Here is a 24,520-nt window from a genome sequence, read left to right as displayed (position 1 = left end):
AAATAAAACTCCTTATGAGATATTTTTTGGAATAAAACCAGATGTAGAACATTTAAAAATTTATGGAAGTAGAGTTTTTGTAAGAGTTCCTGAAGTTTTAAGAAAAAGTAAATGGGATGATAAAGCTAAATTAGGAATATTAGTGGGGTATAATGAAAATAGCTACAGAGTTCTTTTGAATAATAGGATAGTAAATGCTAGGCATGTTCAGGTAGTAGAAGAAAATACTAAATTAATTTGCTTAGAAAAACAACATGATCAAATAGTTAAAGATAATGATTTAGAATCTGATACAACATTGAATGTTTCAAATAAAATATGTAATACGGAATATGAAAAAGATACAAACATAGATGAGAATTATAAAAATACTTTAGAACACGTTGTAAACAATGATAATCTTGATGATGATGAGAATAACGAATCTGTAGGAGTAGAAAAACTTAAAAGAAAGCGAATTCCAGTTTCTAGATATGGTAATCCAGTTTCACACTTTATATATGTAAATTATACTGATGCAAATGTACCAAATACTTATGAGGAAGCAATGAGCTCAATTGATCATGAACTATGGCAAAGAGCAATGGACTCTGAAATAAATAGCTTAAATAAAAACAATACTTGGCAAATTGTTGATAGGCCCAAAGACAAAAAGGTTATTGATGTTAAGTGGATTTTTAAAAAGAAAAGTAATAATGTTTACAAAGCAAGATTAGTTGTAAGAGGATTTCAGCAAAATGATTATATTGAAAATGTTTATTCACCAGTAGGAAGAATGCAAACATTAAAAATTTTATTGTCATACAGTTGTAAAAATAGTTTATTTATTGAACAGATGGATGTTGAGACTGCATTTTTAAATGGTTGTGTTAAGTCAGAAGTGTATATAAATCAACCGAAAGGTTTTGTAATAGGAGACAATAAAGTTTGTAAATTGCAAAAAGCTCTCTACGGTCTCAAAGAAAGTCCTAGAGTATGGTATGATTGTTTTGATAGGTTTATAAAAGGATTAGATTTTGTAAGAAGTAACTATGATTATTGTTTATATGTAAACAGAGCGAGCAAAGATCCAATATATATATTACTGTTTGTTGATGATCTTTTAATTTGTTGTAAAAGTAAAAATAAAATTGAAGAAGTAAAAATTAGCTTGATGAAAAGGTTTGCAATGAAAGATTTGGGTAAAATTAAAAGTTATATTGGTATAGATATAGATTATAATAATGATAGAAATGTATTGTCTTTAAATCAAACAAAGTATATTGAATCTTTGGCTGCAAAATACAATTTAGAAAATTCTAAGTTATATGATACTCCAATGGAAACTAATTTAAGATTAGAACAAGCTAAGGAAATTGATGAAGGTATCAACTACAGAAATTTAATAGGTGAATTATTGTACATTAGTAACAGCACTAGGCCAGATGTAGTGTATAGTATTAATTATTTGAAAACGTTTCAGAATTGTTACAGTCAAACACTATGAATATGCAATGGGAGTATTAAAATATGTTTAAGACGGATTAAATTAAAGTTTGGAAGTTAACATACTGTTGAAATAATTGTATATTGAAACACAACTTGTGGATGCTGATAAATTATCTTTATTTTTATAATACTTTTTTACAAACTACATTGTGCGCACACGACATTACACCACGAACCACAGAGACAGAGAGGAGGGCAAAGACAATTGCAGTTTACAGTGATACCATACAGACTATACAATAACCAAAATACAGATTATAATATTTGCCTATTACAACACGCCTCCTCAAATTTATAATCTTTATTTTCTTTAACAATATTACCTTTACTTACTTACAATGCTTATTAACACAATATAATACCTCCACCCAATTTATAATCTAATTAACTTTCACTTATACAATATGATAACTTGAACTTGAACTTTTACTTATACAATATTATAACTTGAACTTAGATATAAACTGTACTAAATTAATCTTAATTCTAATCTGTTTTTCAAAAATTTTGTCTTATCTAGACTTTTAGTTAACATGTCTGCTAAGTTACATTTTGAATCAATTTTAACAATATCAATAATTCCTCTTTCATAATTCTCATTTATATAATGATACTGCACTTCAATGTGTTTTGAATTTTTTGTAAAATTACCATATTTAGCTATTGCAATCGCACCTGAGTTATCTTCATACAATTTTACCGGTTTATAAAATTCCAAATCAAATGAATCACTTAACAAGTTTCTAATAAAAAGTACTTCTGACACTGCCTCTGACATAGCAATATACTCTGCAAAAGTTGAACATTTAGTAACCACATTTTGTTTATGTGTTTTCCAAAAAATTAAGTTTCCAAACAATCTAATAACAAAACCTGATGTTGATTTCCGATCTACATTATCTCCAGCATAGTCAGAATCTACCATACAATCTAATATTTCAGTGTCTACATTTCCATAGTATGTTAACTTTAAATCCTTAGTCTTAAACAAATATTTTAATACTCTCATTGCATATTTATAGTGTGTTTGACTGTAACAATTCTGAAACCTACTGAAATAATTGATACTATATGCTACATCTGGCCTAGTGCCGTTACTGATGTACAATAATTCACCTATTAAATTTCTGTAGTGAATACCTTCATCAATTTCCTTAGCTTGTTCTAATCTCAAATTAGTTTCCATTGGAGTATCATATAACTTAGAATTTTCTAAATTGTATTTTGCAGCCAAAGATTCAATATACTTTGTTTGATTTAAAGACAATACATTTCTATCATTACTATAATCTATATCTATACCAATATAACTTTTAATTTTACCCAAATCTTTCATTGCAAACCTTTTCATCAAGCTAATTTTTACTTCTTCAATTTTATTTTTACTTTTACAACAAATTAAAAGATCATCAACAAACAGTAATATATATATTGGATCTTTGCTCGCTCTGTTTACATATAAACAATAATCATAGTTACTTCTTACAAAATCTAATCCTTTTATAAACATTTAATAAACTTAAACTTTAACTTTTATAAACATTAAATCATTTTGCTGAAATCCTTTTACAACTAATCTTACTTTGTAAACATTATTACTTTTCTTTTTTAAAAATCCACTTAAAATCAATAACCTTTTTATCTTTGGGCCTTTCAACAATTTGCCAAGTATTGTTTTTATTTAAGCTATTTATTTCAGAGTCCATTGCTCTTTGCCATAGTTCATGATCAATTGAGCTCATTGCTTCCTCATAAGTATTTGGTACGTTTGCATCAGTATAATTTACATATATAAAGTGTGAAACTGGATTACCATATCTAGAAACTGGAATTCGCTTTCTTTTAAGTTTTTCTACTCCTACAGATTCGTTATTCTCATCATCATCAAGATTATCATTGTTTACAACGTGTTCTAAAGCATTTTTATAATTCTCATCTATGTTTGTATCTTTTTCATATTCCGTATTACATATTTTATTTGAAACATTCAATGTTGTATCAGATTCTAAATCATTATCTTTAACTATTTGACCATGTTGTTTTTCTAAGCAAATTAATTTAGTATTTTCTTCGACTACCTGAACATGCCTAGCATTTACTATCCTATTATTCAAAAGAACTCTGTAGCTATTTTCATTATACCCCACTAATATTCCTAATTTAGCTTTATCATCCCATTTACTTTTTCTTAAAACTTCAGGAACTCTTACAAAAACTCTACTTCCATAAATTTTTAAATGTTCTACATCTGGTTTTATTCCAAAAAATATCTCATAAGGAGTTTTATTTTCTAAAGTATTAGCAATAGTTCGATTTTTTAAATAAGCTGCCGTTTTAATAACTTCCGGCCAATATCTTCTGTGAATATTAGCTTCCCTCAATAAACACCTACCTATATCCATAGCAGATCTATTATATCTTTCAGCTACTCCATTTAATTCATGAACATATGGTGGACATGGTAATAACTCTATACCTTTCTGTTTAATAAAATTAATAATATCCTTATTTAAATATTCTTTCCCGTTATCACACTGTAATTTCTTAATTCTTTTGTTAAATTTATTTTCTACTAAGTTTACAAATTCTATAAAACAATTAGCAGTTTCAGCTTTACTTTTAATACAAAATATTCTAGTACATTTGCTATAATCATCAATAAATGTCAAGAAATACTTTTCTCCACCATAACCAGTTGTATTATGTGGACCGTTTAAATCAGTATGAATCAATTCTAAAATCTCTTTAGTTTTAGTTCTATTATTTTCAAAAGGAACATTAGCCATTTTACTTTGTATACAATTTGAACATTTCATGTCTACACTTTCAATCCTATCCGGCAAACCATCAACTAATTTATCATTAACTATTTTATTTAAATATTGAAAATTTACATGTCCAAGTGCCCTATGCCATTTCTCTTTATTAGTCAATTTTACAGAATGAGTATACACATCATTTTTCAAGTTGTTAAATGCAAAACCTTTCATATAATATAAATTGTTAATTTTATGAGCAACAGTTATTAATTCATGATACTGATTATATATTTTTGCATTATCACCTGTAGCTACTATTGTGGAAGACTTAGTTATTTTAGCAAAACTCAACAAATTTTGATTAATGCCTTTTACAAAATAAACATTCTTTAAATCTACATACTGTTCACTATAATAGTTTTCAAAACAAATTTTAATATCACCTACCTTGGTCGCACTTAATATTTTGCCGTCTGGTAATTTTACATTGACTGGAATTATTAAATCTTCACATTTATAAAAATAAGTATCGTTATTTACTATGTGATCCGTACATCCACTATCTAAAAGAAAATTTATTTCATTATTATACATACATTCTTTATTCTTATTGTTATCAAAATATACCTGTTTTACTTCCGAGTTAAATACTTGAGTTGTCCATGACTGCGGTGAAAAATTGTTTGAAGTGTTATCTCTGGCATGACCTCGACCTCTGCCTCGGCTTTGACCTCTGTAGGTTGCTCTAAAATGTCCTCGATGATTGTAATGCGTTTGATATCTGCCTGGTTCCTTATTTTGTTCATTTATATTCTTTCTCTGCCAACAATCCTTCTTGAAATGGCCAGTCTTTCCACAAATAAAACATTGAAGTTTTGTTTTAATATTAAATGTACTCACATTATTTCTACCATCTGAATTGCATGAAGTAATATTTTTTTCTTTAATTTTAGTCCTCACATAATCAACAGTCCTTTGTTCTTCTGGTATTACATCAAGGAAATCTCCAATATAACTATAACTTGGTGGGAGCGCTTTGAGAAGATATCTCAACTTTTCTGTTTCATCAATTTTTCCTCCGGCGTCCTTAAATGTGTTTATTGTTTTTTCAAACGCAACAAAAAAATCCTCAACTGTACTATAATTATTCAACTTTACTTCTTCTATGTTTGCTCTGCATAATATTTGCATAGCAGTAGACTGGGTTAGGTACATCCTGTCAAATTTTCTAATAATTTCATAAGCTGTTTTGCATTCACTAATATATTCTATTTGACGATCTGAAATTGTGCTCATTATGATAGTTCTTGCCTTTAAATCTTTTTTCTTCATGATATTTTCATCTTTTACCGGAACATGTGTCGTGGCGGGCTCGTGACAATCCTTGTACTCCAACAAGGTCATTAACCTCAATTTCCAGCTTGAATAGTTTGCACCATCAAAAATAGGTATCGTAATATCTTCAATCCGGGCTTGCTTAGCCATTGTTTCAATATTTCTAATAATCTTGATCAATTTTCAACCTTCCCTTTTATATTCAATTTACTTGTGCAACTTGTACTTTTACGTATCTTCATAATCTTCTCGTGATGTTGATATTTTTTCATAATTTATCAACCACGCTCTGCTACCATGTTGAAATAATTGTATATTGAAACACAACTTGTGGATGCTGATAAATTATCTTTATTTTTATAATACTTTTTTACAAACTACATTGTGCGCACACGACATTACACCACGAACCACAGAGACAGAGAGGAGGGCAAAGACAATTGCAGTTTACAGTGATACCATACAGACTATACAATAACCAAAATACAGATTATAATATTTGCCTATTACAACACATACTATTGAAATGTAGACACTGAAATATTAGATTGTATGGTAGATTCTGACTATGCTGGAGATAATGTAGATTGGAAATCAATGTAAGGTTTTGTAATAAGATTGTTTGGAAACTTAATTTTGAATAACAGATTAGAATAAAGATTAATTTAGTACAGTTTATATCAAAGTTCAAGTTATAATATTGTATAAGTGAAAGTTGATTGGATTATAAATTGGGTGGAGGTATTATATTGTGTTAATAAGCATTGTAAGTAAGTAAAGGTAATATTGTTAAAGAAAATAAAGATTATAAATTTGAGGAGGCGTGTTGTAATAGGCAAATATTATAATCTGTATTTTGGTTATTGTATAGTCTGTATGGTATCACTGTAAACTGCAATTGTCTTTGCCCTCCTCTCTGTCTCTGTGGTTCGTGGTGTAATGTCGTGTGCGCACAATGTAGTTTGTAAAAAAGTATTATAAAAATAAAGATAATTTATCAGCATCCACAAGTTGTGTTTCAATATACAATTATTTCAACAGTTACTTTTGGTTTAATGGCATTCAAATGCTTTCAAATCAAATTCAACAAAAAAGGTCGTGTTTCATCGTTACAATATTGTATTCACTGAAAAGTGCTTCATATTGGTTGAGATGGTTGTTAATCATCTCAATAGATGGCGCGCGGTGTGTCCCTTAGACATATAAAACTGAAAGAATAGAATAAAATCGATCGCTCTGGCGGGTCACGAGTGGCTGAATTGGTCTGGCATCCGCCCCGCGAAAGGTGCAGGTTCGAGTCCCGCCTCGTGACCGAATTTTTACTATTCTTTATAAATTTAGAATATTCAACTTTATTGCTGTGGATTAAGGCACATTTTGCAAAAACCGTGCGCACGTACTAAACCCCCGGCGGGAATATTGTACTGTAATGCTATGGATTATGGCACATTTAACAGAAACCGCAGTACGTATCATATTTAAGAATGTGTGCACGTAATAACGCTATCTGCGAAGGATATTCAATTGTAATGCTATGGAATAAGACAGATTTTAGATCACAAGGCACTTCAATTTTTATATTACTAAACTTTATTGCAATGGAACATGCAATTCAATTTTTGTGATGAAACAAAATTTATGCACCTATTTTTAAATCACTATCGTGAAAGCTTTAGTTAGGCATGTAGATGCATGATGATAGATGGCAGTTACATATATGTATGTCTTCTTTGTCCAAAAAATATAATAATAAAATAGAAATTTAATTAGTACACAGATTATTATCAAAGCTTTTTTAATGAAATAATAAAAAATATGGAATCGCCTTATTTTTATTTATTTTCTTATCTTTAATACAACTAAACAGACTTACATACTAGACTAGAACATACAAAAATAAAAGCAAGGAGCAGTTTAATGTATTTGGCGGCCTTATCACTTAGTAGTGATCTCTTCTAGGCAACCAGGGCAGAAGGTAATCAGCTCAATTAAGTTACAAAGGTAGGCTTATTTCTTGTTACCCTGAAACTAAAATGTGCCTGTGTTTTCTAGTATCATGATGCCTTAAATTTGATGAAAAAAATATTCTATTTTACCCTTAAAAACTACCTAAACCTGCCTTTATTTACCTGATCATCCAGATGCAGTTCCGTGAACGCCGGTATGTACTTCGCCCACTCGACCAGTATGAGCAGTTGCTGCTTGATGGAGTCGCACACGTCGTTGATTTTGGCCAAGTTACGGTTGCCTATCTCTGCGTCTGTTGTGTTGTTTGTCTGTTTAAGGGTATATAGAGATTAATATAATCCTTGCTAGTTCTTACTTATATTACAAATTATTCCTTAACTTAACCTTACATTTATAATAAATATGTAATCATATACAAATATTCGGGTGTCACGGTGTTTGAATTAAAACTCCTCCGAACCGGCTGGACTTATTCTTATGAAATTTTGTGCCTATTGGATAGATCTGAGAATGGACCAACATCTTTCTTGCGAATTTGCGAATTGCGAATCTTCTCTGTACGAATTTTTATACAGATTCGATCTGCTGGTTTTATGTATAACATACATTGATACTTTTACACATTCCTACAAACTTTTGTGTTCTTAATATTATTGGTTGGAAGAAGGATAACAAAAACATACTTTATTTATATTTTACTAGATGGACACACAATAAGTGTTAAACATAAATGTAACATAAATAAGGGGCCATCCATAAAGTACGTCACACTAATTTCATGAGTTTTTGAGTCCCCCCCCGTCCTTGTCACAGGTGGTCACATTTCTGAGACCCCCCCCTCCCTAGTGTGACGTCACATACAGCAGTTCCGAAATTAGTCTTATTTCTATTTAAATGAAGTACTTTTTTAGGATATCAAATATTTGAAACAATAACAAAAAATAAACTAATGAATAAATATAAATTGTCAACCAAACAACTTAAACCGTATTGCCCTTAAGATAGAGTTGGACCACAGATCACAGAAACTAAAGGGAGATATGGTTAGGGGGCGGGGCCGGTGTCGCAGCAATATGCCCAAAAAAAAGAACACATGCTGTTTGTTGCATTCAGTTGACGTTCGACCGTCGGCCGGGTATTATTTGACAATGCCGTGTTGTTCCGTTAAAGTTTGTAAAAACCGAAGTGAAACCAGCAACTTTAAGTCAAATGGAATCACATACCATCGGTAAGTAGTGAAAATTATACGATTTTCTTACTAAAATATCAAAAACAATATTACGTACAGTGATTCTTGGTTTTATTATGTGACAGAACGACAGTCACAATAATTTATGTAAATAGTTTACAATGCTTCTTCTGTACGTGACTCTATTCAAACGCGGAGTTCGAATACCGCAATATATAATGAACATATTAAAGCTAACAAAACCGTTCGATCGTGTAGTACGGCCGTGTAGTAAATTTTTATGAGACACCAGGTTTCGTACTCAGCGCAAGCGATTGGCATCTCTCTAGATCTCTATGAGTTGGACATATTTTTTAGTTTAATTTATATTTCCAATTACATGATTAGTATTTTGAAATGTGATGTCACGAAACATAGGACCCCTCCCTCCCCTTGTCACACCATGTCACACTTTGTCGACCCCCTCCCCCCCCTTTACATGTGACGTACTTTATGGATGGCCCCTAATAAGAAGTATTTCAATGTACTAAAAATGATAAGGATAAAATTATTTACAAACAAATCTGTTGACTCATTCTTATTCAAACTTTATGTACTGAGATGATAATCTAATGCACTTATCTCCAATATACTTATCGTGACTTATATAACAAATAATTTACATATACATTTACGGTCTTACTAACAAAATGTTACCCATTCGCTATGCAATGGATTAGTTATTGCAATAACCTGTCTTGTTTTTATGATTGACGTTTCATGTGAGCAAGAGCAGGACACAGCTATGGTAGAAAATGGTTGAAAACTTTTTATTAGTAGGTAAGGCCGTTAGTGTATTTTTGTTAACTGTATTTATATTTTCTTCGTTAAATATAAGTTTTAATGCTGCGATAAGGACAAAAATATCATACATGATGATGAAATTATATACCCTCTTACAACAGGTTGACAATTATTGACTTGTATGTTTATAAATAAATAAATAAATATTATAGGACATTAATACACAAATCGACCTAGTCCCACAGTAAGCTCAATTAAGGCTTGTGTTGTGGGTACTAGGCGACGATAAATATAATATTAATAAATACATATATAGATAATAACACCCAGACCCAAGAACAAATAATTGAGTTCATCACACAAATATTTGCCCTGACCGGGGATCGAACCCGGGACCGTCGGCTCAGTAGGCAGTTACTTTACCACTGCGCCGACCGCGTCGTCATCGTCGTTATGCTAGCAATAAGCTCACGGCCCGCGGCTTCGCCTGCGTATTTAAAGGAAATTCCCCTAGGCCTACTATTGAGATATTCCACCCCGGAAAAAGCCTTGTCATTCTCTAGGCTCATTACTATCTCCAGACCCAAATCATATCATAAAATAGCTCCATTGCAACGTGAAGAAGAGACAAACTAACAGACAAACACTTTCGCATTTATAATATGTATAAGTTAGGAAGCGGAGATAAATTCAACAAGAGGAAAAAATTGTAATAATTAAAAATTGTAATAACAAAACTCAACCATAGTTTATTCTTAAATATTTTTCTTACTTTCTAAATAAACTTTCTTTCTTTCTTACTAAAGTTTAAGTAGCGTACCTCATCTGTGACTTTTCTGCTTAACAGTTCAGCATTGAGTAGCGACACCACTGAGAGTCCATTCGCTTGTGTCGGTTCCTCATACGATGGCCTCCTGCAGTTGATCCGGTCCCGCTCATTTTGTACGGCTGTGGAAAATAAAAAAACTTTAAATATTAAAAAAATAATATGCATTTATATTTTTTGGTTTTTATGGCATTCAAATGCTTTATAAATATAAATTTATAAAGGATAGAAAAAATTCGATCACGAGGCGGGACTTGAACCCGCATCCTTCGCGCCATTCCGGGGCGGATGCCTAACCAACTCAGCCACTCGTGACCCGCCTGAGCAATCGAATTTATTCTATCCTTTCAGTTTTATGTGTCTTAAGGGACACACCGCGCGCCATCTATTGAGATGATTTAACAACCATTTCAACCAATATGAAGCACTTTTCAGTGAATACAATATTGTAACGATGGAACACGACCTTTTCTTGAATTTATATTTTTTGGTTTTTATGGCATTCAAATGCTTTATAAATATAAATTTATAAAGGATAGAAAAAATTCGATCACGAGGCGGGACTTGAACCCGCATCCTTCGCGCCATTCCGGGGCGGATGCCTAACCAACTCAGCCACTCGTGACCCGCCTGAGCAATCGAATTTATTCTATCCTTTCAGTTTTATGTGTCTTAAGGGACACACCGCGCGCCATCTATTGAGATGATTTAACAACCATTTCAACCAATATGAAGCACTTTTCAGTGAATACAATATTGTAACGATGGAACACGACCTTTTCTTGAATTTATATTTTTTGGTTTTTATGGCATTCAAATGCTTTATAAATATAAATTTATAAAGGATAGAAAAAATTCGATCACGAGGCGGGACTTGAACCCGCATCCTTCGCGCCATTCCGGGGCGGATGCCTAACCAACTCAGCCACTCGTGACCCGCCTGAGCAATCGAATTTATTCTATCCTTTCAGTTTTATGTGTCTTAAGGGACACACCGCGCGCCATCTATTGAGATGATTTAACAACCATTTCAACCAATATGAAGCACTTTTCAGTGAATACAATATTGTAACGATGGAACACGACCTTTTCTTGAATTTATATTTTTTGGTTTTTATGGCATTCAAATGCTTTATAAATATAAATTTATAAAGGATAGAAAAAATTCGATCACGAGGCGGGACTTGAACCCGCATCCTTCGCGCCATTCCGGGGCGGATGCCTAACCAACTCAGCCACTCGTGACCCGCCTGAGCAATCGAATTTATTCTATCCTTTCAGTTTTATGTGTCTTAAGGGACACACCGCGCGCCATCTATTGAGATGATTTAACAACCATTTCAACCAATATGAAGCACTTTTCAGTGAATACAATATTGTAACGATGGAACACGACCTTTTCTTGAATTTATATTTTTTGGTTTTTATGGCATTCAAATGCTTTATAAATATAAATTTATAAAGGATAGAAAAAATTCGATCACGAGGCGGGACTTGAACCCGCATCCTTCGCGCCATTCCGGGGCGGATGCCTAACCAACTCAGCCACTCGTGACCCGCCTGAGCAATCGAATTTATTCTATCCTTTCAGTTTTATGTGTCTTAAGGGACACACCGCGCGCCATCTATTGAGATGATTTAACAACCATTTCAACCAATATGAAGCACTTTTCAGTGAATACAATATTGTAACGATGGAACACGACCTTTTCTTGAATTTATATTTTTTGGTTTTTATGGCATTCAAATGCTTTATAAATATAAATTTATAAAGGATAGAAAAAATTCGATCACGAGGCGGGACTTGAACCCGCATCCTTCGCGCCATTCCGGGGCGGATGCCTAACCAACTCAGCCACTCGTGACCCGCCTGAGCAATCGAATTTATTCTATCCTTTCAGTTTTATGTGTCTTAAGGGACACACCGCGCGCCATCTATTGAGATGATTTAACAACCATTTCAACCAATATGAAGCACTTTTCAGTGAATACAATATTGTAACGATGGAACACGACCTTTTCTTGAATTTATATTTTTTGGTTTTTATGGCATTCAAATGCTTTATAAATATAAATTTATAAAGGATAGAAAAAATTCGATCACGAGGCGGGACTTGAACCCGCATCCTTCGCGCCATTCCGGGGCGGATGCCTAACCAACTCAGCCACTCGTGACCCGCCTGAGCAATCGAATTTATTCTATCCTTTCAGTTTTATGTGTCTTAAGGGACACACCGCGCGCCATCTATTGAGATGATTTAACAACCATTTCAACCAATATGAAGCACTTTTCAGTGAATACAATATTGTAACGATGGAACACGACCTTTTCTTGAATTTATATTTTTTGGTTTTTATGGCATTCAAATGCTTTATAAATATAAATTTATAAAGGATAGAAAAAATTCGATCACGAGGCGGGACTTGAACCCGCATCCTTCGCGCCATTCCGGGGCGGATGCCTAACCAACTCAGCCACTCGTGACCCGCCTGAGCAATCGAATTTATTCTATCCTTTCAGTTTTATGTGTCTTAAGGGACACACCGCGCGCCATCTATTGAGATGATTTAACAACCATTTCAACCAATATGAAGCACTTTTCAGTGAATACAATATTGTAACGATGGAACACGACCTTTTCTTGAATTTATATTTTTTGGTTTTTATGGCATTCAAATGCTTTATAAATATAAATTTATAAAGGATAGAAAAAATTCGATCACGAGGCGGGACTTGAACCCGCATCCTTCGCGCCATTCCGGGGCGGATGCCTAACCAACTCAGCCACTCGTGACCCGCCTGAGCAATCGAATTTATTCTATCCTTTCAGTTTTATGTGTCTTAAGGGACACACCGCGCGCCATCTATTGAGATGATTTAACAACCATTTCAACCAATATGAAGCACTTTTCAGTGAATACAATATTGTAACGATGGAACACGACCTTTTCTTGAATTTATATTTTTTGGTTTTTATGGCATTCAAATGCTTTATAAATATAAATTTATAAAGGATAGAAAAAATTCGATCACGAGGCGGGACTTGAACCCGCATCCTTCGCGCCATTCCGGGGCGGATGCCTAACCAACTCAGCCACTCGTGACCCGCCTGAGCAATCGAATTTATTCTATCCTTTCAGTTTTATGTGTCTTAAGGGACACACCGCGCGCCATCTATTGAGATGATTTAACAACCATTTCAACCAATATGAAGCACTTTTCAGTGAATACAATATTGTAACGATGGAACACGACCTTTTCTTGAATTTATATTTTTTGGTTTTTATGGCATTCAAATGCTTTATAAATATAAATTTATAAAGGATAGAAAAAATTCGATCACGAGGCGGGACTTGAACCCGCATCCTTCGCGCCATTCCGGGGCGGATGCCTAACCAACTCAGCCACTCGTGACCCGCCTGAGCAATCGAATTTATTCTATCCTTTCAGTTTTATGTGTCTTAAGGGACACACCGCGCGCCATCTATTGAGATGATTTAACAACCATTTCCCGTCCTCGAGTCCCGCCTCGTGATCGAATTTTTTCTATCCTTTATAAATTTATATTTATAAAGCATTTGAATGCCATAAAAACCAAAAAATATAAATTCAAGAAAAGGTCGTGTTCCATCGTTACAATATTGTATTCACTGAAAAGTGCTTCATATTGGTTGAAATGGTTGTTAAATCATCTCAATAGATGGCGCGCGGTGTGTCCCTTAAGACACATAAAACTGAAAGGATAGAATAAATTCGATTGCTCAGGCGGGTCACGAGTGGCTGAGTTGGTTAGGCATCCGCCCCGGAATGGCGCGAAGGATGCGGGTTCAAGTCCCGCCTCGTGATCGAATTTTTTCTATCCTTTATAAATTTATATTTATAAAGCATTTGAATGCCATAAAAACCAAAAAATATAAATTCAAGAAAAGGTCGTGTTCCATCGTTACAATATTGTATTCACTGAAAAGTGCTTCATATTGGTTGAAATGGTTGTTAAATCATCTCAATAGATGGCGCGCGGTGTGTCCCTTAAGACACATAAAACTGAAAGGATAGAATAAATTCGATTGCTCAGGCGGGTCACGAGTGGCTGAGTTGGTTAGGCATCCGCCCCGGAATGGCGCGAAGGATGCGGGTTCAAGTCCCGCCTCGTGATCGAATTTTTTCTATCCTTTATAAATTTATATTTATAAAGCATTTGAATGCCATAAAAACCAAAAAATATAAATTCAAGAAAAGGTCGTGTTCCATCGTTACAATATTGTATTCACTGAAAAGTGCTTCATATTGGTTGAAATGGTTGTTAAATCATCTCAATAGATGGCGCGCGGTGTGTCCCTTAAGACACATAAAACTGAAAGGATAGAATAAATTCGATTGCTCAGGCGGGTCACGAGTGGCTGAGTTGGTTAGGCATCCGCCCCGGAATGGCGCGAAGGATGCGGGTTCAAGTCCCGCCTCGTGATCGAATTTTTTCTATCCTTTATAAATTTATATTTATAAAGCATTTGAATGCCATAAAAACCAAAAAATATAAATTCAAGAAAAGGTCGTGTTCCATCGTTACAATATTGTATTCACTGAAAAGTGCTTCATATTGGTTGAAATGGTTGTTAAATCATCTCAATAGATGGCGCGCGGTGTGTCCCTTAAGACACATAAAACTGAAAGGATAGAATAAATTCGATTGCTCAGGCGGGTCACGAGTGGCTGAGTTGGTTAGGCATCCGCCCCGGAATGGCGCGAAGGATGCGGGTTCAAGTCCCGCCTCGTGATCGAATTTTTTCTATCCTTTATAAATTTATATTTATAAAGCATTTGAATGCCATAAAAACCAAAAAATATAAATTCAAGAAAAGGTCGTGTTCCATCGTTACAATATTGTATTCACTGAAAAGTGCTTCATATTGGTTGAAATGGTTGTTAAATCATCTCAATAGATGGCGCGCGGTGTGTCCCTTAAGACACATAAAACTGAAAGGATAGAATAAATTCGATTGCTCAGGCGGGTCACGAGTGGCTGAGTTGGTTAGGCATCCGCCCCGGAATGGCGCGAAGGATGCGGGTTCAAGTCCCGCCTCGTGATCGAATTTTTTCTATCCTTTATAAATTTATATTTATAAAGCATTTGACTGCCATAAAAACCAAAAAATATAAATTCAAGAAAAGGTCGTGTTCCATCGTTACAATATTGTATTCACTGAAAAGTGCTTCATATTGGTTGAAATGGTTGTTAAATCATCTCAATAGATGGCGCGCGGTGTGTCCCTTAAGACACATAAAACTGAAAGGATAGAATAAATTCGATTGCTCAGGCGGGTCACGAGTGGCTGAGTTGGTTAGGCATCCGCCCCGGAATGGCGCGAAGGATGCGGGTTCAAGTCCCGCCTCGTGATCGAATTTTTTCTATCCTTTATAAATTTATATTTATAAAGCATTTGAATGCCATAAAAACCAAAAAATATAAATTCAAGAAAAGGTCGTGTTCCATCGTTACAATATTGTATTCACTGAAAAGTGCTTCATATTGGTTGAAATGGTTGTTAAATCATCTCAATAGATGGCGCGCGGTGTGTCCCTTAAGACACATAAAACTGAAAGGATAGAATAAATTCGATTGCTCAGGCGGGTCACGAGTGGCTGAGTTGGTTAGGCATCCGCCCCGGAATGGCGCGAAGGATGCGGGTTCAAGTCCCGCCTCGTGATCGAATTTTTTCTATCCTTTATAAATTTATATTTATAAAGCATTTGAATGCCATAAAAACCAAAAAATATAAATTCAAGAAAAGGTCGTGTTCCATCGTTACAATATTGTATTCACTGAAAAGTGCTTCATATTGGTTGAAATGGTTGTTAAATCATCTCAATAGATGGCGCGCGGTGTGTCCCTTAAGACACATAAAACTGAAAGGATAGAATAAATTCGATTGCTCAGGCGGGTCACGAGTGGCTGAGTTGGTTAGGCATCCGCCCCGGAATGGCGCGAAGGATGCGGGTTCAAGTCCCGCCTCGTGATCGAATTTTTTCTATCCTTTATAAATTTATATTTATAAAGCATTTGAATGCCATAAAAACCAAAAAATATAAATTCAAGAAAAGGTCGTGTTCCATCGTTACAATATTGTATTCACTGAAAAGTGCTTCATATTGGTTGAAATGGTTGTTAAATCATCTCAATAGATGGCGCGCGGTGTGTCCCTTAAGACACATAAAACTGAAAGGATAGAATAAATTCGATTGCTCAGGCGGGTCACGAGTGGCTGAGTTGGTTAGGCATCCGCCCCGGAATGGCGCGAAGGATGCGGGTTCAAGTCCCGCCTCGTGATCGAATTTTTTCTATCCTTTATAAATTTATATTTATAAAGCATTTGAATGCCATAAAAACCAAAAAATATAAATTCAAGAAAAGGTCGTGTTCCATCGTTACAATATTGTATTCACTGAAAAGTGCTTCATATTGGTTGAAATGGTTGTTAAATCATCTCAATAGATGGCGCGCGGTGTGTCCCTTAAGACACATAAAACTGAAAGGATAGAATAAATTCGATTGCTCAGGCGGGTCACGAGTGGCTGAGTTGGTTAGGCATCCGCCCCGGAATGGCGCGAAGGATGCGGGTTCAAGTCCCGCCTCGTGATCGAATTTTTTCTATCCTTTATAAATTTATATTTATAAAGCATTTGAATGCCATAAAAACCAAAAAATATAAATTCAAGAAAAGGTCGTGTTCCATCGTTACAATATTGTATTCACTGAAAAGTGCTTCATATTGGTTGAAATGGTTGTTAAATCATCTCAATAGATGGCGCGCGGTGTGTCCCTTAAGACACATAAAACTGAAAGGATAGAATAAATTCGATTGCTCAGGCGGGTCACGAGTGGCTGAGTTGGTTAGGCATCCGCCCCGGAATGGCGCGAAGGATGCGGGTTCAAGTCCCGCCTCGTGATCGAATTTTTTCTATCCTTTATAAATTTATAAATTTATAAATAATATGCAGAAAAACTTATGGAGGAAACATTTAGAAACGTATTCTAAAATGTTTCCTCCATAAGTTTTTTGTTATTTTTATTGTTTTTCGTGATTATAATAGTCTGTATTAAAAGTCTATGTGATATGGTGTCTCTATGTAATCTCCAAATGTCTCAAGATTGAAAGATGATACTCGAATTTGAGTTACATAATAAAGCAATTAATATCCAATATATAAAATTCATCAAATAATTAATTTCATTAACAGCTTGTTAGGAAACTTTTCATTAAATTTACTGTTTTAGCACGTATAGTTTAAATATATAGAAATTTCGCTGATGTTTTGTTTTTATTTAAAAATTAATAATAAATTTGCTCATGAATCATAAATCTTTTGTTATGCCATGTACAAAAATTTCGACGAACCAGAATATCCTTTTTCAAAACATTCAGGACTTCATTATCACCAAATAACAAAGACAGTAATTACAAAATTAACTTCCCCGCGTTAATGCATTATTTATATAAAATAGCAATCAATATAATTAATGTTATGTAAACAGTGATATCTACGAACCGTTAAGTGAGTGGAAATTTTAAACAAACAGAGCATGTTGATATATTTCTCATTTCTCATACTTCTATATGAGAAATGAGAATCTATATAATAGGCTAGGCGTTACTTATCAGTTTTGTTAATGCCATTTCTTCAATTAGTTATCACCAATTAGGGTTATTCGACAAATATTGTTCACTTTGTGCTCACTAAGTCATTAGACTAATTATTGTTTTGATTCTAATGTAAGTATTACACAACGTGGATATTGGAAGTTTTCTTAGCGGATACTAATTCAACAATTTGGGTATTAAGGGTGTATATTTAAAATTTCGACACATGCCTTTTGCATTACGTATTAATTCCTTAAAAACAACGAAGTTTGGGAAATTTTTGGAACCCCGATTTAGACAAATTATCTGATTAACTCAGAAGTTGTTGTTATAGTAATCAGATCTTAGGGGTGGTTGGATCCCAATCCCATCCCATTCTCATGATTACGAAGGTGATGTAGTTTACTATTAACAGTATTCAATAAATAAATTTAAATCCATAGAGAAAAATGTTTAATTCTTTGCAAACTAACAAAAACTATTCGTTATAGTTCAAATTAGCACATTGTTATTGTTAGGTAAATGCATTTGTTTTCATAGATAGCCGTAAAATAAATCCTTTGTGATTATTACTTAATATTTTTATGCAATTATTACTCATAGTACCTATTTCGCTTATGCATTGCATATGACTCATAGTCTGTGTAAAACATTTTAATAATTATCTCACCACTTGGTTTAGACTACATTCTCATAATAATTAATATTATGTTTGTGATTTGTATTTATTATTTCAACCCATGGCCATATAAGTCCATGTACCGTGAATTATATTAATAATTTTATTCACATATTAAAAAAAAATTGTTCCATTAAAGATGGTTATTGAACTCTTTAAGCCATAAAATGTGTAAATTTCAATTAATGAAAGCTTGCTGAGATGTTTATTAGATAGATTTTAATTTGTATCTCTATGTACTATGTAAAAAAATTCTGTTAATTTTATTACATAGTACATACAAATACAAATTAAAATCTATCTAATAAACATCTCAGCAAGCTTTCCTACAAAATATATATGAAGCGTTTAACATCGGTAATTCAAAATATTTATAAGTAATAAGTACGTACATTCAATTGGCATATAGCGACCTTTCCAACTATCGCTATACACCACCAAAAATAATTATATTTTAACGATAAACCGTGCATACACTTTCCATATTAATGCCAACCACTTGACTATTCATAGCGAACTAGCACCGAACTAAGCACTATGTTCATTGAACCCATTACGTTTGCGTTTACATTACTTTTTGTAAACGTCATTTAAATTCTATCAGGAGGTATAAGCGTGCTTATGCGTATATCATATGGATAAAAGTCACTACATATTATAAAACAAAATCAATCGCTAGTTTTTTCTACGTACGTCACTAATCCCTAATATATAAAAAAAAATCCCTCCGCCGCGTCTGTTCGCTATAAATTCAAAACCCTACACCTATTTTCTATGAATATGTTTTTATTCATGGCGTAAAAGTATAGAATACCGCAGAATTTTTGTGGTGGTTGAAATTTAGACTCTAGATAAGATAAATAATTTGCCATATCAGTGTGTAAAGTTCGTCTGAAGCCTCGTACTAGCCTCTTTGCGCTGTACAAGATTAATTTAGGAGCGCAATGTTGGCAATTTATAATTTTAAAATTCGCTTTTTGATAAGAGGCTTATAACCCATACTCTCATACATGTTTCCTTCATTATTTCTACAAAAATAGCTACCTATAGTTAGACATCATTCGTTATTATGAATTTACAAAAATATCTACGTGTATATCAATTAAGAAAAACCAAATAAAGAAATCAACGTTTCTACATATCCATATGGTAATGTTTATACATTCGAATGGAATAATTTTAAACTACAATGACCATGAAATTGAAATTAAAACCAACGTCTCACCTTCCTTTTTCATTCCAGCCTTAAAGCACTTCCTTAATCTACAATATCTGCATTGGTTCCTCTTATCCTTATCAACTACGCAGTTTCTGCTAAATCTGAAAACAGGAAAGTATGGCCATTAAATTCAGTGATTTTGGTTTTTTCACTTTCGGAATCAATTTTTAAGTTAAGGAATCATTATCGGTTTGTTTTTAGCCACGAAAGCGTAACTTTCGCAATATAATATTTTAGCGTGGATTAACTATATTTTTCTGTTTTCTCTGCTCAAGTAAAACACAAAATCATATGTGCACACATGCATAAGTTGTTATAACCGCAAACTAATGCACGTTACTTCACACATAGAATTATATTATCTGTGCTTCACACTGTGTAAGAAGCGACTGGCTTTTAGTCTTACCGGCAAGTATACAAATGGTTCTTCCTGACGCTCCTCCTAAAGAATCCTTTGCAGCCATCACACGATGACGCGCCATAGTGTTTCCCCGTGGCTCTGTCCCCACAGATCGCACAGTGCTGGGACAGGGACGTCGAGCTGGTCGCACTCGCCTCGCTACTGCTGGTTTCGAGTTGCATGTCGCTGTCTGCAAGTAATGAATTACTGTGAATATTGTGATATCCTGGGGCCGTATTACCACCGCTTATTCCCAGTCAGTTTATGCCGTGAATTGAACTGACTGGCAAATTCATATAATACCATAACTAACCGTGGTTGGTTATTGCAATCATATAGGTAAACCGCCCTTGATGCATTTTTAATACATGGTGGTTACTATTATAGTAACCAACAACCATCAAAATCCGTTGCGTATTTTTAAAGATTTAAGCATGTACATATAATACGGACAGAGAAAGCTCAAAGCGTCTGTTCTAATACTATGTAGCTTCTATATATATAGTGATAGTGATTAGTGATACTTAATAGCATAGTGATACCTCCCTGTCGCTATGTTTAGAAATATAAATCACGTTACTAACGTGAGTGAACCGAATACAACACAAATAATAATAGTTTTAAAAAACTAAAAAACACGCTTTTTTATAGAAAACCGAACTAAAAAATAGAAAATTTTATCAAATTAGTGTAGATATTGTCATCGGTCCTCAATAAATCTACAAAGTTTGAACGAAATCTGGCCGTTTAAAGTGGGTCAAAATCGCGCCCAAAGAAGTCGGTTACAAACATACAAACATACAGGTGAAGCTAATATAAAGCGTGTAAAAATCTATCTTGACGTCATTATCAATTGAAATAGCGATGAATTTTGTACATATGCGGAATATATTTGCAAACATTATTTATTGTTTCTAATGTCCTGTTTTTTCATTCAATTTTGTTTTAAACATTATAGCTAAGGTAGATTTATGTCTAGTTTTAAATATTAACAAATTTCCGAACGTTCTGTAGTTAGCAAGTTTTTGTCTACTATATTTCAACTGTCTTTATTTATTTTAACTTTTATACTTTTTGATTAATGATTTTAAAAATACCTGACGATGAATTTTTGATACCGGCTGCTAAAGTAATATAAAAAGTGGCAAAATTATTAAGATGCAGTAAGTAATATTTTTCTAATTTTTCAATTCGCATTATTTATTTCATTTTTTTTTCAGGACAACTTTCACACACGGCACGATCTGATCCCATACTAAGCTTTCGCTTGTGTTATGGAAACCAGATGGCTGATAAACATACATATATAATTTTAAATAAATACTTATATAGATATTCAACACCCAGACACAGAGCAAACATCTATGTTCATCACACAAATATTTGCCCCGGGTGGGAATAGAAACCCACGACCTCTGGCTTGGAAGGCAGGGCCACTACCAACCAAGCCATTGGTCAGTCATTTATAATTTGAAGGTATGTAACTTGTAATAACAGGGTATTAATAATGAAAAAATCTTTCAGTGTTTAATAGTCGTATAAGTCGAGAGACATCACGCTAAGATCAATAGGAGCGGAGTAATTCGGGTAAATCCGAAAGGAAATGCTAGTCTATTTTATAATAATAAACACATTTAATTAACTACAATGTGGAGATATTGTCCTAACTATTAAAGGTTTATTTACCTCCGACCTTTTGCGCTGATTTCGTTTTTTATCAATATAGACTGGCTTATTATTCCTATAATACTTGGTGCGATATTAAAAATAACACAAATTATTATCCGTTATCACCATGGTAATTGGTAAAGGAATTAATTATTTGAAGTCTGTTTTTGATTTGTAAACATTGCACAACATTTATTTGAGATAATTATTGATTACAAAGCAGAATATGTAGTCAACCTATGGATGTTTTTTGCATATACATATATATACCTATATATTATATTTAAGTTTCTGTCGAGTAAAACCACTCCGTGCTACATTAGGACTATATTCTATAGCACAGGTTAATCCTGTAAGTTAATAGATTTTATTTGAAAACAATAAAATATAAATGAGAAAACTACAAAGATAAGTTTCGCAAAGATAAGATCACATTTAGCACATTACCAAATTATAATTTCGTACGAGGTTTAACAAAAACAAAAATGGTCCGATGTTTCGATAAGCAAAGACCTTGTGTGTATCTCTTGATAATGAGCGCTGACTGTCGCAATCTTTAAGAAAATTAATAAAAAATTAAGGAAGTTTTGATTTAAAATCCTACTCAAAATGAATAATTAAGTTTCAGGCATCTTATCTTTCAATACAAATGTTTCAACTTCACGCAAAATCAGGAAAATATTCATACGACAATATTTTCAAAAATTTAAACTTAAAAGCGGTTTGCTTACTAGTTATCTACCACTGCGATAATGTTTAATCCTTTGCGATATCGCCACCTTAACATGCACAATCACGATTAAAAAAAGGGCTAGTACTGTAAAACATCGCTGTCTCCATCCGCTGCGGCAGGTCCTGCGCAGGAGCCCTGTGCATGTACGTCGAGTACGGACTGGGCGGGTGCTTCTCCCAGAGCTGCGGCATCATGTACTCCTCATTCATCGTGTACCGCGTCGAACACATCTCAAACGAAGTCGCCATCTCGTGTTCCACACTTGGCATTTCCAACAGACGTCACCGTGTCACCACACACAAACGCGGCCGGTAACTGAGCGCCGCCCCGCGAAACGCTGATAGCGGCTGCCGATAACGCGATTAGCTAACAGGTGATTTGAATGTTTACATCACTAGGGGCTATCGACATCGACACTGTCGACTGTAAACGAATGCATGCGTTTGTTTTGGTGCTACCCGTTTCACGCGGCTCCCGGATGGCGGACGACCTTTCGCACTCGACATGTATCGAGAACTGGCTAGTTAAGTTACGGGTCGTCACCTAGTGGCTTGAATGGAGTCGAATCTGCTGACAGCGCGCCATTCGCCTACATGATAGGTCAATAAGTGTCCGATCAGCGTTGTTTCGTTGTGCGAAGTTGAGTCACGTTGTTATCGGAAATGCAGCGGATGTAGTCGGACGTACTGGGAACTCGTCATTCGGTAGCAGCTGATGAAGCTTTATCCATAAAGAGAATGCCTCCGACCGGATGAGTAATTGATAGTCGCGTGCTCGCTTTGTCTGCCGACGGAATCGCGCTTTCTTATCACAACGCTTTTGTTATCGTAGAGATCGTGATTGGTTACGCTGAAAGTTTGTATCGAAAGCGATAGGAGCATCCTTTTCAACATTTGTGCATATTTTATTGATATGATATTAAACAATTTATTTGTTTATGTTATATTAAGTGTTCACTTTTCAATGGTGAATCGTTATTTAGGGGCTTGTTTAGTATCTACTATATTACAATGCATTTAAAATAAAAACTCATAATCGACAAAGATTTTCTTAGTTTTATATATTGGATGCCTTCTTTACCTACTTTCTGCGTATGCAACTAGAATTAAGTAATAAGGTCTGTACAAAAATATATTAAATAGGTATGTAGATCATCATACTAAACATACAATTCATATATGATTCACTGTTAACCTGAACCATGTATTATTTTATATGTAATCATGACATATAATGGTTACCTTTATCTACATCTACATCTTCACTAATATTATAACTTGAGAAAAACTTTGTTTGTTTGATTGTAATGAATAGGCTCATAAACTACTGGACCGACTTTAAAAATTCTTTCATCATTCGATACATTATCCACGAGTATTATAGGCTATATATTATCACGCTAAGACCAACAGGAGCGGAGCCACGCGGGTGAAACCGCACGGCACAGCTAGTGTTATTATATATTTATTAAAAAAGTTTTATATGTTACGTACTGAATTCGTTTTATTTATATTAGGTACAATTCAATATATTTTATATAATATCAGTAGGTTACACGAAACCCTAATTATCTTCAAACAATAGGCATGACGAAAGATTTTGAAATCCTCTTCCATAATGTGTGTATACGTTTACTATACAAGAAAAATCCTATATTTCGGTAATATACTTAAATTTAACGAAGTTAAAAGCCATTTTTCAAAAAAATATTTATCAACTGTGCCAAAACAGCTCGCAGGTGTCATGGCGTAAGCGTGACGTCACTCTTTAGTAAATACGTAATTATTTGTATGCATTGCGAAGAAAATTAAAAAAAAATATATTTAATATGTGTT

General features: G+C 33.9%; 1 protein-coding gene across 4 annotated transcripts in view; it reads right to left on the bottom strand.

Annotated features, from left to right (window-relative positions):
* LOC123699154 (transcription factor HNF-4 homolog) overlaps positions 1 to 24,520 on the bottom strand; it is a 67,889-nt gene that overhangs the window by 7,374 nt on the left and 35,995 nt on the right. For 2 of the 4 annotated variants that reach the window (XM_045646039.1, XM_045646038.1), the window contains exons 2-5: positions 20,291 to 20,474; positions 19,891 to 19,985; positions 10,343 to 10,470; positions 7,712 to 7,858 (exon numbers count right to left, since the gene is read on the bottom strand). In XM_045646039.1, the coding sequence (XP_045501995.1) occupies positions 7,712 to 7,858; positions 10,343 to 10,470; positions 19,891 to 19,985; positions 20,291 to 20,474 (554 nt within the window). Of the gene's footprint in view, positions 1 to 7,711; positions 7,859 to 10,342; positions 10,471 to 19,890; positions 19,986 to 20,290; positions 20,475 to 22,770; positions 23,226 to 24,520 lie in introns of those variants that run through there. The other 2 variants (XM_045646037.1, XM_045646036.1) reach the window with 2 other exon arrangements.

This window comes from Colias croceus, chromosome 17, assembly GCF_905220415.1.
Source record: "Colias croceus chromosome 17, ilColCroc2.1".
NCBI lineage: Eukaryota > Metazoa > Arthropoda > Insecta > Lepidoptera > Pieridae > Colias > Colias croceus.
This window is presented reverse-complemented; position numbering and strand designations above follow the sequence as displayed.